The sequence below is a fragment of the Pezoporus occidentalis genome, unplaced genomic scaffold (assembly GCF_034315485.1).
Source record: "Pezoporus occidentalis ecotype Australia unplaced genomic scaffold, CSIRO_AGI_Poc_V1 ctg89, whole genome shotgun sequence".
In the NCBI taxonomy this organism is placed as follows: Eukaryota; Metazoa; Chordata; class Aves; order Psittaciformes; family Psittacidae; genus Pezoporus; species Pezoporus occidentalis.
Window position 1 is genome coordinate 3,787,968 of NW_026916253.1, and position 17,501 is coordinate 3,805,468.

A 17,501-nucleotide genomic window follows, 5' to 3' on the forward strand; every position below is an offset into this window, starting at 1 on the left:
CATTTATCAATCAAAAGTTGAAGAACATCTCCTAGACTGATGCACTTCGGAGCTCTTCAAGGAACACACTAAAGCAGGAAAGTCATGGCACTGCTTCTCTGACTGCAATATGTGAAAAGCTACGTCAAGTTTTATTCTATGAAATAACACTTTTATGCATAAACAATGCACATTTCTCACAACAAAGTATTCTCTCCTTTTTTATTTCATCTTCGCAATTCTCCTGTTAACCACCACCTTTCCATTTCACTAGGCACGTTCACATTTTTTTCACCATTTGCCTGCTCAGCCAGACAAGTTCCTTTTCTAACTTTCTGAACGCTTCAGACTACTACTCTGTCTGTTGCTAAAGTTAACTTTTATTTTCACATCTGTAAAAAGATGTTTATACAATGGTGTTTCCACAAAACAAGACGACTTACAGAGATGAAAAAAGGGTATGTCACACTCCTGATAACCAGAATAACTAAGTGGTGACAGCTGAAGTACTCGTTTTCCTTAAGGCCCTTCTTTAAAAGTATTCAGTAACTACATGAGAATAAAGTAACAGTGATCTCTGATCCCAGTCTCAAGCCAAAAGGTGATGATCATACTATGACAGATGTGAATCTGCTACCATATGTGTTATTGCAGGACAAAGAACAAATTACAGATAGGAATGAAGGCCACTAATGAACAGCACAATTGACCAGCAAATTTAGGCTGAGAAAGAATTTAGCCAAAGCACAGAAAACGTATAAAAACAGAAAGACTGATAATTTCTGTTATCTTTCTCTTATGCAAACAGGAGATACTAAATAAAACTGAAAGCTACTACCTTCAGAGTAATGAAAGGAAAAATCGGTTGGGACAATTAGACCAGAACTCACTGCTGAAGTTTTCGAGGACAAGGATTTTTCAAGTCTTCAACAATCTAAATGCTGCTTTACCAATGCAGATGCCCCAACAATATGCTTCCCCTTACTTAACAAGGGGTGCAATATCAGCCTAACTCAATTACAACAAATCATACCTTGCAACAGAACAGAAGCTTTTGCAAAGTAAAAAACAAACAACAACAACAAAACAAAAAAAGAGCAAAAAGACAAAAAAAAAAATTTGGAAAATATATCCCTTGACAAACTTTTATTATTTTTTTTTTGGTCACTTGAAAGAAAAAGTATTGTGGAAGGAAGAAACAAGCCACTTGTAAATATACAAAATTCAGAATGGCTATGGTCTGATATGACATTTATCTTCACTCATGAGTAAACACTTGCTAACTCACTTGTGGCTATGCCATTTGTGATTTATCAGTCTACTCACTCCTGAAGATAAATGTCATATCAAACCTTAGCTGTCATGTAATCTGGCAGCATTAACTTACAATGTTCAGGCTCATGGGCTTAGATTTCATATTTAGCATTGGTTACCATGCTGTAATAGTAACAGTTACTATTTTTCAACAGTGCCTCAAAATTTGCATAAGAAAAAAAAATAACAACCAAAACCAGAAAGATATGGGCTTTTTTAAAACTCAGCATTTTTTTTTAATGTTAATATGACAATACTGCTCCATTGAATATATGTTTTCAAAGAAGCCATGAAGAAAAATAACACCAGAAGCCACTGGATCACTTACACCACCTGCTCTAAGGAGTAGGTTTGAATCTTATGATTCAATTCTTCCTACATTATTTCACCTGGTCTAATTTTGAACGTTTTCAGTGATGCCTGTTTCATCACTGCCTTTGGGAGCCTGATCTACCATCTAATGATCTGTCTTTCTGTAAGGATATTTCACTTTATGGCCAGCCTAAACCCTACTTTGCTTAATTATATCCTGTTATTCATATTTACACTCTCTCAGACCACTCTAAATAATTCATTGATATCCTTTGATGTTTAAACTCTTATTTGTAAATGGTTTTTATGTTCAACAGCCATTTTTACTTAAATTTTATTGTACACCAAATTCTAAGTCATCAAACAAATCTTTATTAGTTCATTATTAGAAACTACTTCTTTTATCCAAATGGCCATATTTTACTCTTCTACTCCTAAGCTGTCTTGCATACAGGACAGGAAGAAAATTATTTCCTGTATGTCACTAAAAAGTGTACAAATTATAATCATTTAAGCTTCAGTAGAGAATTAAAAAGCAGAGCAGAACATCCCCATATAATACAATGCTTATTCCGCTTTTGTGTCCTGTCTCCAAACTCCATTACTTTTGGGAGCCTCCAACCACTATGACAGTCTCTGAAAAAGCAATAGTAAACATTTTAGCAATTACTTTTTCAATGTAACTTGGACGATAGCGAAATTTCCCCTCCAGACTCTGTGCACAATTTACTGCAGCAACAAATGTACAGATGTATTTCTACACATCTTTCCAAATCCCAGATCTGCCTAAATCTTTATATTGCCTTGCATATAATTAAATTCTTTTTAATTAAGATGGGTCACTTTCAATTTCTTACTGTTTCTTTGTCATTTACATTTAATAATTGGCTTCACCCCCCAGCAGTACTTTCTCCTTACAATGCAGTGTCAACTCTCTATATAAAGTGCTCATTGATCTCCATTACTCATTGGTCTACTTCAACACATTTAATAGAGAATATTTCTCATTCATAGGAATTTTGCCTGCTGTAACAGCCAGAACAAAACAGGTAATGTCTACATATACAAGGCTATCTAGAGCTCCTGCACCCTGACAACTAAGATAAACTTTGAATGCTGCTCTTAGAACAATTTAAAAAAAATGATTGCTGGCTTATCTCACTAACATCTCATCAATAAAATATTAGCCTAAGATTATTCCCTTTTTCCCTAGCTAGCAGTAGTTACCAGTACTAACACTATCTAGCTTTTTAAAGCATAGCTTTTTCACAGTTTTGGAACATAATTCTAGTACTTTACAAGCCAGATAAATAAAATAGTCTCCTCCTTTGTATCTACTAGCATTATATATTTTAATGCTGGTCTCCTCTGTGCAATCTACACTGTGTGCTAAACAGCATACACAGAATTCCCATGTTGTAAGATACCTCCATTTAACTGGAAGAAGTATCACCATATCTGACCCCTTTGTAAAAGAGAAAGTGAAAACAAATGAACAACTAACAGATGCCCCACACTTTTAAAGAAACTAGACTCCTGTAAGGTGGCTGGTATAGAAGGATCTATACTCCAAACCAGGCTTGTCCTTCTGCAGCTGGACAGTTTGCAAAGCCAGCTGGAACTCTCTCCAGTGAGCTTCAGGCTTGGAAAGTCTGGAGCTCAGCCAGTTTCCTCCATCAGTGCTGGCCACCCCTAGGCAAGCCAGCTGTAATCTTCCTCTTCCGGACAAGTCCCAGGCAAGATGGCCAGCAGCTCTTCACTATGCTCTGATTTTGAGGAGCACAAAGAAGTGTAAAGAGTGTGATCAGTGTCACTACAAAAAAGTCAATACTTAGGAACAATTACTACTGCAATATAGAGATGCTGCTAGGTTTTCTGCTTGGCACCTGAGTTGATGGTGGTTGTGGTGTATAAGATTTTTTTCTTATGCAGTAGATCTTACTGCCTGATGCTGCTTTTATCTGTATAGAATTAATCTGAAGGCCATTAAGAAGTGATTGGTTAAATGTAATGTTTGGTTCAATTAACTAATTACTGATAAATTGAAAGCAAATACTGAACGACAGTTTTGCAATAAAACAATAAATTACAATTTTTAAGTTATTTGCTCCTCCCTAAATATTTTCTAGAAAACAAATAGTATTAAGCATAGGTTTGCTCCATGCAGTTTGCTACCTTCTGAAAAATGCAGTGATCATTTCATGCACCCAATAAGATGGAAAAAAAAAAAAAAAAAAAATCAATCCTAGACCTATGACTTCCTACAGACACACAAACAACTCCTTTTGCCCATGAGATCAATCTTGACAATACACTATTTTAGCAGTTTTCATCTCCTTCATATTGCACAGGTATGCCAAATAAGACGACAGAGCAACTCTTCATATTGCTAATCTCTACCACAGTAAACATCATGATTGCTTGCTTTGAGCAAGCACTGTCATGTGAGAGAGACACAAGTGTCTTTCCCATAAATTTGACTTTATCCTGCTCAAAAATATTCCACAAGAACTGGAACAGTAAAAATTCTTGTGGACTTACTAAAACATTTTTATTCTACGTCAGTGTTTGGCAAAAGGTGGGGTGCAACCAGCAAAGCAGGTATAAGAGTGTTTATATTGGGCTGCGAAACACTGGGAAAAGCTGTGTTACCCAGCAGTAGGTTAGTCGTAAGATTGTTGCATAAAGTAAGTCTATGCTTAGTGGCCATTAACATTTATACTTTCAAGAAACCTGTCAGCTGCTCTGAGAAACTGCCTTCCCCAGAAAAAGGGGTAATTTTTACATCTACTGCCTGTAATTGCAACCTGTTCCTGCTCCCTACCTTGAAGAACCAAAGTTATTGTCAATTCAGTCTTACACAGACGTAACTGAACAGAGACTAACAAAGATAAATCATAAAGAAGCCAAAGAAAGCCTAAAAAACTCTATTCTAATTAATGCAACAGTCCAGTAGAGGTAGGGAGAACCCGTCTGAGAAAAAGACAGACTGCAAGTGGCTGAACAAAAAGCAGCCAAGGTAAGGTACAAAACAGCCAAATGTCTGTGTACTACAAAAGCCAGAGTCAGAAGTCTAAGCACGAAAGATGTTCTTACACATTCAAACCATGCTCACTAAAGGATGGTAAAATTATATTAATTTCATTTTAAAGCTAGTAATTTAGCTACTAGAAAGTATTTGTAAGCTTCAAAAGACATGGCTTTGCTGGTGTAGGCATTTAGATTGTGCACTGCTACTTTTAAATTAAAAGAAATATTTCTCTCTTCACACACCCTACAAATTATTTACATCCTTTACAGAGCTTATAAGCTCAAAGACAGATCACTGTAAGGTTTTACATTATCATATGTGCATTTCTGAATCATGGTAATATGATTCAGACAAAGTTTTGCCAACCTGATACACCTTCTTGAACTTGTCAATTTGATTTTGAAATCTAAGTCAAATATTTCATTCATACATACATGGAAACCACGGACAAAACTCTTACATCTTTGCCTGAAGGATGATAATGCCTATGTAAAATTAAGGCCTTGTAAAAATCTTAAACCTATTTTAATTACCACTGTAAACACACATGCAAGATCCTATGTAACAGCAGGATAAATTCACCACACTGAATGAGTAACTGACTGTAAAGTTGCCTTATTGATAGTGCCTTCAAAATAATACTCTAGAATGTACAACAGTACCATATTTCGGTAAATAACAAAGTACAGCACTATTTCTAAAAATTCTGGTACAGTACAGCTATTCTTCTACAATATTTTATAACTATGTGTAGAATTTAAAATAAGAATTTTTATGCAGATGAATCTAAACAAAGCAGCATATCTAATGACACAGTAAAAATTATACCCATCTGCAAGTCTTGAAAAGCTTTCTGTTCTACATTTGTAATTACCTCACATTCCACTGTGCTCATATAACAATCACTGTATCCCAGACAAGAGCATAATTTCTTGTATTTAAGCTATGCCAATAACATTGCCTGAACTAAGTTCACATACATGTGTACTGCCATAAAATGACGAACTACTAAATATCACTGAATATGATACAAACAAAAAAGTATTTTCCAAAACAAGCTGCAATAAAAATAACACTGAAAATTGCTATTCAGCTTAAGAAATTCTCTTTTATACTACAGTACCTACCAGTTGTGAACTCTGATTTGACTGTACCACCTTAACCTGAGGAGGCTGCACTGTATTTGATACAGAGACTGTGCAAACGTTGTTTGGTTGCCTTATTTCCATTGTCTGTGTGGTGACAACAGAGGAAATGCTTCCAGAGGCAGACTGAGGTATAACTTGTGATAGCTTGGTTTGTTGAAGTGACTGCTGAGACGGCTGTCCTTGCAAAACTGAATGTTGACTATTCAGTAAAGATTGTCTCAGTGCAGGTAGACTTTTCTAAAAACAGAAGAAAGTTTATGAAATACCAAATTTAGCACGCAGACCAAAAAATACTTTGAAATTTGCTGTAAACATAATTAAAAGAATGCAGCTTGCTTTCCCATTTTACTATTGGCCTATTCATCAAAAAGAAGTAAGATTGAGCATATCTTGTAAGAGACAGGAATCAATTTAGACTTTTAATAAGCTTTCAATTTGGATTTTGCAACCTGTCAATTTTGATGTGCCCTAACTCCACCATAGCCATAAAACAGAACACTCGTCTCCTCAAACTATCTAGAACTTGTAGCTTAGGTCTTTGGAAGGGTAACAAATTGAAACAGAAAAGGCAGAACTATAAGAACAGCCCCAGTCCCACTGCATGCTAGAAGAAGTAAGCTGCACCAATTTACTTCTGACATGCCTCGAGTACCTAGAACAAGATGATACAACTGCTGATGCCTTACAGCAATAGCTGTTTACTGTATTTTTACTGATCTAATGTATTCTGACTGGATTAGAAAAATGTACTATTGTATGCTTCATGTTCAGACCAGTTCAAGCAAAAACAGTTCTAAAAAGCTATACTGTACCTTCACAAACAAACTTTTTACTTTTTAAGTAGCAGTTTTACTTTTGAAGTGCTCCCCCCAGGCAGCTGTAGAATTCAAGTGTGTTTATCCCAAGCTACAGTTCTTTCTAAACTTCTAGTATTCATTTAAAAACTTAATGCCTTTCTGTTGCCAAGAAAGAACTTCAAAGAAAGGAAACAAGTTAAAACTTATCATGATTCTATAAATGACTGCAGTGTAACAGCAGGAAAAGGCACAAATAAGGGTTAATAATAACTCGAAAAAACACAAGCAGAGGGCGAGAGTTCTGACGAAAAGTTGAAGGGGAAAAAAAAAAATATCTGCCCTAAACTGAGAAGCTCTGGACTAGAAGAAAAATGTTTCTAGAATTACAGTTGTGGTTTTGTTGGGGCATAATTAAACATATTTTGTATGTTTGCATATAATCTTTTATATAGATGCTTTTGCAGCTGACATACATGAACTAAATAAAAGTTTACCCCACATATACTAATTTAGGACCCTACAATAAATCCATCTGGTATCACATCAGAACTTCCATCTTAAATTAATTGCAGAGTACAAGAAAGATCAATTATTTAAAATATATTTTTAAAAGTATATTCTAACATGTCATGTAATGACATTTTATGGAAATAAATTTATATAAGCAAGATTTGCATTACCTTAAGGAAAGGTACAAGATATGGCTGAGGAGACGATTTGAGCTCCGACTGAAGGCGGGCTGTAAATTCTTCTGGATCAATCTTCGCATCCTTTAGGGTGAAAGAAAAAAGCGTCAACAACTCATCTGAGTTGTTTTGTTGGGTTTTCTTCTAGGTAAGTATATGCATATATCTCTAGCTAAATGGGCTACCATATCAAGAACAACTTCCAAAGCTGAAGTCCCTCAGCTCCTGTGTATCTATAAAATCCTTCTGTCAAGAGCTAACCTACATATGCAACAAGCCCCTTGGAATTCAGGAAGTTCCCCTGAGCATGTACAATTTAAGACACAATGAACTCCCATACACTTAAGTCTTTTTTGGGATTCCATTCTCATGCTAACATTTACATAGTGGTTTCTTCTTTTAAAATTAAAAGACTGATAAAAAAAAAAACAGGTTGTTGAAATAACCTTACCAACTATTATAAAATTTGCCAGCCCTTTTAATATGAAAATTACCTTTACTTAATTCCAAAACCAATTTTGAGGGTTCAATTTAACTTAGAATATGTGTATGCATATACACATATAGATATATATACACATATATATGTAAAGCATATGCATATATACAAAGTATGCGTAAAAGTATATATATAAAATTTTCACCTGTATAAATGTATATAGATGCATATTCACAAAACATACAGGTTTAAATATACGAAATATATAATTGTTTGTTTAGCAGTTAATACAGAAAAACTCTGTAATCAAGGTGTATTTTATAATACTTCTGAACTATTATTAGCTACAATCTCAGGTTGTAAAAAAAGACATTCATTCACTTTCCTGGACTGATACAGAACAAGAACAAAAACAAACAAAACCAACCTTCAATAAATGAATTTATTATACATATGTCTTATTAGTTGGTTTAAAATACTATAGTTATTACCTTTACTTAGGTAATCTTAGTTTTCAAAAGTAAAAACAAAACTGGAATCATTAATATTACTGTTGAATGACTCCTATGTGAAAAAAGTGTTAGACTTGTCTAAACACACAGGTTACTCTGTCAATCAATTCAAAGAAATATGCATCAACTGCTTTTACATCCAAGTTCTTCATAGGCTATATTTAATCTTTTTTTAAGAAGCTTGACCTTTTGGCCCAGCTCGACAGTGACTTTATGTGTGCAACTCATTTATACAATTCACTGAAATGCAAGTTGTACTGGAGACTGTAATTCAGACTTTTTCTGGGCCTGAGGATTCTATCTAGCTGAAACACAACTTTGCCTTTTGAAATCCACTTGCAGTTTAGGCTCCATGCAGGGGCATCCGCCTGCAGAACTGCCTGGACTCAGCAGCTCAGCAAAACACTTCTACTTCAGCCCTATAAATTATAAACCACATTGTGAAGGCATGCATTTAAATTCATTCTGTGGTTAAAACATTAAATAGCTTCTTACTGTTTCAGAAAAGACTACAGTTTGGGGGAAAAGAAACTGAGTGAGAACTCAAGGAAAATACCGTATTTTACTATCTTTACCTAACTAAAAGACCACAGTATTACCCATCAAAACAAGAGTGTTCTCCACAAATGCATATAAACTGCTTTGTTGCATTTCCCCCTTCAGAAATCGAAGGGACAGTCTACCCTTAAGAGACTTCTGAAGATATGTAATATGCAGAATATTTGCATTTTGATGCAGCCCTTCATTTACATTACAGAAAAAACACAAACAAAAAAACCCCAAAGATTAAAGCAATAGTCCTTAGCGTATGCAGATAACAAGCTTAATAGATAAATAACAGAATGAAAGATAACTATTTACCAGCAAATCTTGAACCAGAGCTTTCACATTACGGGATGTTTCTGGAGATGGTGAATTATGAGAAGCAAGTTTTATAAGGGTAGCTAAAAAGTTTTTGCATTTTTTCACATTCTCTTGCATTTCCTGCAAAAGCCAAAGAAAAGAAACATCAGATCCATGCTATTCTGCAATCAGGATCAATGCATGCTCTGATCACTCCAAATAGGAAAAATGATAAAATTGTTCTAATTGAGGCAGGACATTGAAATACATCTGCTGGTATTTTGCTCTTGTTTCTAGTCACCTGACATTTTCTTACCTTTTTTACGTAACTGAACATCATACCTCACAAATACTAACAAAAACAAAAGAGAAAAAAGAAGGAAAAAAAAGCAAAAATTTATTTAATAGTTTACAGTCTGCTTTGATGAAAACAACCTTAAATATGAGTAGTATATCTCCAATAACAACCTGTTGGGAGATGCATTCTCCTTTAAGAGCCCAATACACAATGTACAACATTTACCAAGCTGTCTTAATTTGTTAAATTATTGATTCAGTATGATTCTGTACAATGCAGCTACAGCACTAAAATCAAATTAGAAATAGACTTCAAATATCACCTTATTTAATCTTTGAAGGAAAACAGATGCTGTAATTTTTTTCAAGCCTTTATTTTTATGTGGTATAATTATTCACGGAAATGGAAACACTTCAGTGTAACCACAGTTTTGAGGCCCAGTAACACGATAATAATGAAGTCTGTAAGACTGAAGGCCTGATTGTTCTGTCAGCAGAAAGAGGATAGTTGTTTCTCTACTGACCACAAATGTTCATCCTCCCTTGCAGAATATGTATCCTATTTAGCTGAAATGAGTGGAAGGGTTTCTTGTTTGTAAAGTGTTTGTTCCATCAAAGGAAGAGTGCTGGCATGAGGAAAAATTCTTCCTGCTTCTGAATAGGCCTGAGAAGTTTAAAAAGTACTAAGAAAACCAAGTTTCTAATATGTTAAAGCTTACCTGTGATACAACTGTAGTTCCAGCTACAGGAGAGCTTGGTATGACGGGGGGCTGTGCTGGTACTTGTGCTGTTGTATGAGGTGGAACTGGCAGCCGAGGCTGACCCTGGGTTTGTGCTGAAGCTTGAGTCTGTCCACCAGTAATTACTGCAAGTTGTTGAGAAGCTGATGCTCCAGTTGCTACTGTTGCCTTGAATAAATTCTGAGCGCTCGTCGCAGCTACTGATACCTGTTCATATTTTATATTGAAAAAACCCTAGGTAATTATCTTCCTTTAATTCTTTTACTCAACCATAAAGTTTCTCAAAGCCTGACAAGAAAAACTTGCTGCTTTTCAAATACAGCCTTACTGATAATATAAAACCATTGACTTTACTTGCTTTTAACCCTAATTTTGCTACTCTTTACTGAACAGTGAAGTCCTCTTTTTATTATATAAATGAATGTACAACTAAAAATTAGTTGCTATTATCCAGCAGTTTAAGATCACCACAATGATGTGACTTCTGTAACACAACTTGCTGTAAATTTGTCTCTTAACACAAACAAGTCAATTCCCAGCGATCTGTGGTCATGTCATCAGGTTTACACCAGTGTCATGTCATGTGGATATGAGCTGTTGCTGTACACAGTTACAAGCCAACCATGCACCTGCACTGTGATGCTACAGATGCCATGGATCCTGCAGCATCAGCGACCACACAGCGGATATCACTACTCTCTACAGGGGCAAATGAAGTGCAACATGTCCACTACTGAGATGGCATGTGAGTCCAGCTGATTTAAGTTTTTTCTTTTAGAAGAAGCTTAAACTGAATCTATAGTACCCGCAATTTTTTACCTAGGAAACAACAGAAAATAAAATCTAGGCTACCACTCAGGACCTGTGTAACAGTCTGACTATACATTTGTTATCAATTTCTGAGATTATGTTTGTGATAAAAACAAACATAGAATCATAGAATGGTCTGGGCTGGAAGGGACCTTAAAGCTCATCCAGTTTCAACTCCCTGCCATGGGCAGGACACCTCCCACTAGACCAGGCTGCTGCAAGCCCCATCCAACCTGGCCTTGAACACTGCCAGGGATGGAGCAGCCACAGCTTCTGTGAGCAACCTGTGCCAGCGTCTCACCACCTTCACAGGGAAGAACTTGTGCCTAATACCTAATCTAAATCTCCCCTTTTTCAGCTCAAACCAGTTCCCCCTTGTCCTACATGAACACTAAACATCAGAACCTTAAATTCACTTTTGAAAAAAAAAAACATGTAACTACAAACATCCTTTTCTTCACACACCTTATAGTTTCTGTATTGTTACTACTCACTGTGGTATGGGCAAGAATAGAGCCTCCTGGCAGAGTTGCAGCAGATGTAGCACTGACAGGTGCAGCTGACTGAACAACTTTGGCTTGCACTGGAAGTCCCAGGCGGACAGGAGATGTGGCTACAGAAGTTGGTTGCTAATAAAGGAAAAATAAGCATTTTATTGGTTTTCCTCTTTAGTAATTTGATCTCTAAGACACTTTAATGATAGTGATTACATGAGGAATCATTATTAATGCTGAAAAAAAAAACAACAAAACCAGTAATATGTTTTAAATATATATTCACAAATAATGTAATAATGAGCTTTCTTACACTTAATGGTGTATTTTTAATATTTCTGCTAAAAAACTATTTCTCTTACAGCTTTGTGGAAAAGATCAGGAAAAACAGGACATGACCTGAAAAAAAAATTGGCATTACATCGATGCATTAGTTCAGTTGTAACATTTACTGGTCAGTATTCATCAATATTTTGGTTCATAATTGTCAGTAACACATATTGCTCATTTCGGTATCTGCTGGTCTGTTCTACTCCTTTTCCTTAAGAGAAAATCCAGAGAGCAGAAAAACACTTTCAGATTAAATTATACAGAAACTAACTTGTGCAGAAATGAAGTCTAAACATTAGGAAAACCTTTGTCACAGAAAGAACACTGTAACCAGATCAGAATGTCAAGTGCAAACAAAGGAAAATTACTGGCTTACAGCTTTTCACTCAGTAGCATACTCTACAACTCTGTAAATTTGTCTCGTGCAGCAAACATGCTGGTCTTGCAATTTAACTGGGAGACCAAAATCTCTTACCATCATACAAATGGACAAGATTTAGGAATAAAAAATATCTTCAGGTATGTTGCTATTTAATTCTACAGGAAAGTAAACACCATTATGGAAGAAATACATCACACAACGTGGCAATTTTGACAAAAAGAGAACCACTCCTTACCAAAAAATGGAGCTCCCCAGTCTCTTATACCTTGCATTTATCAAGATTTGCATTCAAACAAATACTCAGAAACGGCAAATTTTCTAAGTGGCTCTAGTAAATAAATTCATGGAGAATACTGTTTCTCACAAGATAGAACTAATATTTCCTGATTGAAATTTTAATTTATGTATCTTCTGTTAATATTTTTATAAAAATATAGCTTATTTTTGATTCTTACATTTTATATTAAGCCTACATAAAATACTTCTTCAAGGAACAGCCAGTATGCTTAAGAGATCTCCAAAAGGAACAAAGGCCCAGGAAGGCATTCAAAGCCCCAAGCATTCCTTAACAATCAGTCCAGCATCATCATCTACTGGATATCAACCTTCTGTACTCGGGGGGGGGGGGGGGAGAAGGGAAAGGAAAACAAACAAAAAAAATCTACCTGAGATCTAAACAAAACCTTTTTGTTTGTTTCAACAGCTTTCAAGATTTTAAAAATATTGACTAGAGTTGTCTTCCATACTGAGACAGCCTAGAAACAATAAACAGCATCATGATGAATAAGTAGAATGTCTGGGGGTTTTTTGAAGAATGATCATATAAAAGCCTTTTCTGGTTTTCAGTATCATACCCCTTTTCTTCATTGTAAAGATCACTTGCTTCAATTTCCTTAAATACTTGGTGAATAAAATTGTATTTACCTGATGACTGGTATAACTAAAAAAAAAAAAATAAAATCCAAAAACCAACCCAGAAATACTGTGTATCAGTGTTTCCAACCTAAAAATGCAGCATGTCTGTGGTATCTGCCCCCTTGTCAGTGCTTCCAGAGCTGAGGATATACTAAGCAAGCAGACGACCAGGCAAACTTCCGGAAGCCACTCAGTTCCAAGAAATACCTGAAGCCAGAAGTCTGTAAATACAAAGAGCTCAGACTGCTAACTAGAGGGTTGGGTTTTTTTCCCCTCATCTAATAAATACCCATGATTCATCACAGGAATATACATGAAAGCAAAACCACATGTAATTAGAACATAAAATTTCATTATCATAACACTGTGTTATCCGACTAGGTATACATTCTACTGTGCTAGACCACATGAGCAAACTGTGCAACATGAAGACTAAATTTACCCTCGGTCTTAAAATCAATAGTGACAAAAGCCTTTGTTACAAAATGGCATTAAAACCTCTTATTTTAATGTGTTGGATATGAAATAAAAGCCTTACTACCACAGAACTGCAAACAATGTAATGCAACAGTTTACTACCGTGGTCCCAAAACTCATAAATGTTAAAATGCTAACTATGAAATACAGGGATGAGAAACATAACAAGCAACTAGCCTAGAGAAATCCTTAAGTATCATGGAAATGATCTTCAAATGACAGCTACAAGTTACCAGAAGACACTCCAAGGACTCTCAACACAAATGCTTCAAGAACAACTTGTAAAACTGTTTAGAAACAAATAGCTGTGTTTTCTATGAAAGGAAAGCTGTAAACAGATCTCATGAGAATCTATCAAACAGAAAACAAAAGTTATCATCATGTTAAAAAAAAAAATCATAACCCAACATGTCGAGCTCCTACTGGAAAAAGCAAAAAGAATTTATGATGTTTTTTAACCTGCTGAGGTTAAATTGGTATGATGCTGTTAAATTCCCTAATTAAAGAGGAGCTTAGAATGGAATATATTTTCACACATAATTATTATTTTTGATTAGACGTATCACATATTGCTACATTTCCTGAATATATTAAGGTAATGTTTAAGAGGCTTTTTCCCCTCCACTCAGGCATTAACAGGTGGGAAACTAGAAATTGAGTGAATACAGGGTACAGTCCACCACCAACTTCCACAGGGACACTTGAGAATGCTTATGATAGCCTTTTGCATACAGACATGATCTGTCTCTGTCTCTTATGGTATATATGTGAGTACCCAACTTGAAATGTGAAGTTTGTGACCAGGAGCGGTCATGACTACAACTGAAGACAATAAACTCAAGCTCAATTAAAAAACAAAAACAAAACAAAACAAACAAAAAAAAAACAACAAAAAAAAAACCAAACCCGAAACAAAACAAAACCACAGTATTTTTAATTTAGTATTTTTAAATAGAGACAGTAAGGTTGTTTTCCATTTATAAAAAAAAAAGAGGTTGATAACCCCCTTAAATACATTGTTGAGAAAGCTGTTACAGGGATAAGCTTCACCAAAAAAAAAAAAAAAAAGAAAAAGAAAAAAAAATCCTGTTCGGTTATTAATTCCCACTTCAGAGGGGGACTTAGTGTGCAACAATTAAGCCTGAAGAAACCCACTGAACAGTGGGAGACACTATTAGATTACTCAGGAACCTTCTTTATATCATTTTCTAGTCTTTGCATGTTTAGTTTTACAGCTTTACTATTATTTGAGTGTCTTCTAAGAAGTTTTAGAAGATACGTTAACACTATGAAAGTGTAAGCAGTAGAATTTGTAAGTAGTGAGAACTTACTATCTGCTTATACAGAAAAGATCAGCTCACCATGAAGAGAAGGAAAATTTTTTGTGGTTAAAGCACAGTCAAGACCACACATTTTTTTACTTTCTCTGACCTTCCAACCTATCTGCCCTGCTAACTCAAATCTGTTCTCCAGAATATTGTGCAAGAAGCCCAAAAACTGACTGTACAAAAGAAACAGCATAGAATAGCCTATTTGATAACAATGTACCTCAGGCAACAAAAAAGATCTATCAATTTGCTTTCAATGTTTGCAAAAAGCAAAACAAGTATTTGTCAAAAAAGCAGTAAGAGTGTGAAAAACAGTTGAAAAATAAACAAGAAAAATACTAAAAGATGACATAAAAGTACAAACACTGATGAAAACAGACAGTGGAAGTATGTCATGTCAAAGGCTCTGCTTTAGCAAGACCAGCAGCTTGTGAAACATCAGCCAAGTTTAGAACTCCTCTCAACACTATATATGATGGCAAAGACTAAACTGCTGTTGCCTGCACTGAGCATATTCCATAGCAAAGAATACAGCCGCTTTCAGAGCAGGTGATTGAGCACTTTTCGCAAGTTCAAAAGACTTATTTTAATAAATGATGGCAAAGGGAAACTTAACAGAAAGTGAATAACAAAATACAGGAAACAAATCAGTGAAGTTTAGATCACAAACTTGAAATTCTGAAGAGTAGAACTCAGAAAATGCCTAAAGCAAGATGAAATAAAGCTAGAAAAGCATTATCATTTTCTTAAAAAATACATATACATATCTGTCGATTGGACAACTTATGCCACAGAAGCAAAACTCAAGTGACTGGTAATTATATTTGTAACAGAAGAATTGTTAAAGAAGAAGAATTGTTAAATAGCCTACTTAGATGCCTGTGATGGACTAAACCATCAAACTTTACATGTAACTTCACACTACATTTTCTGATCACTAAAATATACAAAGCAACTTAATGCTGGAAAACACATTTTGAATCAAACTTGAAACAAAATTATTAGTAAAGTCGTACGACCAAAATTCCAATATATAGAACAAAAATTCCAATATACACTATTTCCCCTCATTTGTAAGTTCCAGCAACAGATATTCTGTAATAACATATTATGGGTGAGGCTAACACTGGTCTTTCCTGTACGATACTCACTTCATATTCTCAAAGGACAGTAGCACTTTAATTTTGTAAGTAATAAAATAATTTTAGTTTAAAATAATTTTAAGTATGTAACTTATTTTTTGCTTTTTATTAATATAAACCCAGTTGGGTATTAAGATACTGAAAACTAGCAAACAAGCTGCATGAAAAGCATGAAATGCCATAAACTGTACAAATGAAAAATGTAAACAAAAGAAATGCAACAAAGAAAAACTAGATGGCAGCACCTACCTATTTTTCATAATTTCACAAGTGTAAGCTTCAAAACAAGATGTGGAGGCAAAAATTTAACATCATCAAACAATCCGTTTTAGAAGACTTCTAAATGTACTTATTACATCTGAAGAATATAGTAATTCAAGCAAACCCATGCTTATTTAACCTGCTTCCAATGCAAGAATCCAGAACAATTTTTTTCTAAGATCAACCAAAGTTCCATTACATTACAGCATGTTTCCTCAAAATCCTGTACCTTAACTAAGACCCTATAAGTAGATAAAATTTTGGCAACATTAATAATTTTTTTAATACCCATCTTAAATTGTCAATCAAAACTTAAAGGAAACAGAAACTATGAAGAAAAAATAGTACAATAAGAATTATGCACAGTTAACTCAAACCAATGTATGCTTTAAACATCCAAAGCTTTTTTTTTTTATTTCATTACATATGTTTTGTTCAAACAAGCATACTATCCCTGAAAAACTATTCACAGTACAACAAAATTACAGTTCATAATGCATCAAGAAATTACAATATAATAGTCAAAGAAACAGAATAGTTAGGGTTAAGGAAAGGACCTTCAGATCATGCCTCACCATCCTCACAGTAAAGAATTTCTTCCTTATATCTAATCTAAATTTCCCCTGTTTAAGTTTTAACCCATTACCCCCTGTCCTATCACTACAGTCCCTAATGAAGAGTCCCTCCCCAGCATCCCTATAGGCCCCCGTCAGATACTGGAAGGGGGCTATGAGGTCTCCACAGAGCCTTCTCTTCTCCAGGCTGAACAGCCCCAACTTTCTCAGCCTATCTTCATACAGGAGGTGCTCCAGTCCCCTGATCATACTCGTGGCCTCCTCTGGACTTGTTCCAACAGTTCCATGTCCTTTTTATGTTGAGGACACCAGAACTGCACACAATACTCCAGGTGAGGTCTCACGAGAGCAGAGTAGAGGGGCAGGATCACCTCCTTCGACCTGCTGGTCACACTCCTTTTGATGCAGCCCAGGATACAGTTGGCTTTCTGGGCTGGGAGTACACACTCCTCATGTTCATTTTCTCATTGACCAAGTCATGGAAGTCTGAGTACTTCCATGTAAAACATAAGATGCCAATTTAAAAAAGGCAAGCCTCTCATAGCTGCATCAGTAAGATGGAATATATATTCACAATGTGAAAAATATTTTGGTGTTATATACCTGAATATCTTGCAATATTTCCCCCCCAAAAAACCTGAAAAGCTTTGTTAGTTGTAGTCAATATCCCCCTATTACAGTCCTATACA

General features: G+C 35.3%; 1 protein-coding gene across 8 annotated transcripts in view; it reads right to left on the bottom strand.

The window, feature by feature from the left end:
- The window catches only part of LOC134156620 (transcription initiation factor TFIID subunit 4-like), a 149,818-nt gene that overhangs the window by 121,454 nt on the left and 10,863 nt on the right, over positions 1 to 17,501 (bottom strand). For 7 of the 8 annotated variants that reach the window (XR_009961976.1, XM_062604849.1, XM_062604848.1 and 4 more), the window contains exons 3-7: positions 11,403 to 11,537; positions 10,078 to 10,305; positions 9,080 to 9,202; positions 7,262 to 7,351; positions 5,764 to 6,021 (exon numbers count right to left, since the gene is read on the bottom strand). Coding sequence is in view for 7 of the 8 variants with exons in the window: in XM_062604849.1 (XP_062460833.1) it covers positions 5,764 to 6,021; positions 7,262 to 7,351; positions 9,080 to 9,202; positions 10,078 to 10,305; positions 11,403 to 11,537 (834 nt within the window). In the remaining variant the exon portion in view is untranslated. The remainder of the gene's footprint in view (positions 1 to 5,763; positions 6,022 to 7,261; positions 7,352 to 9,079; positions 9,203 to 10,077; positions 10,306 to 11,402; positions 11,538 to 17,501) is intronic. The other variant, XM_062604850.1, reaches the window with a different exon arrangement.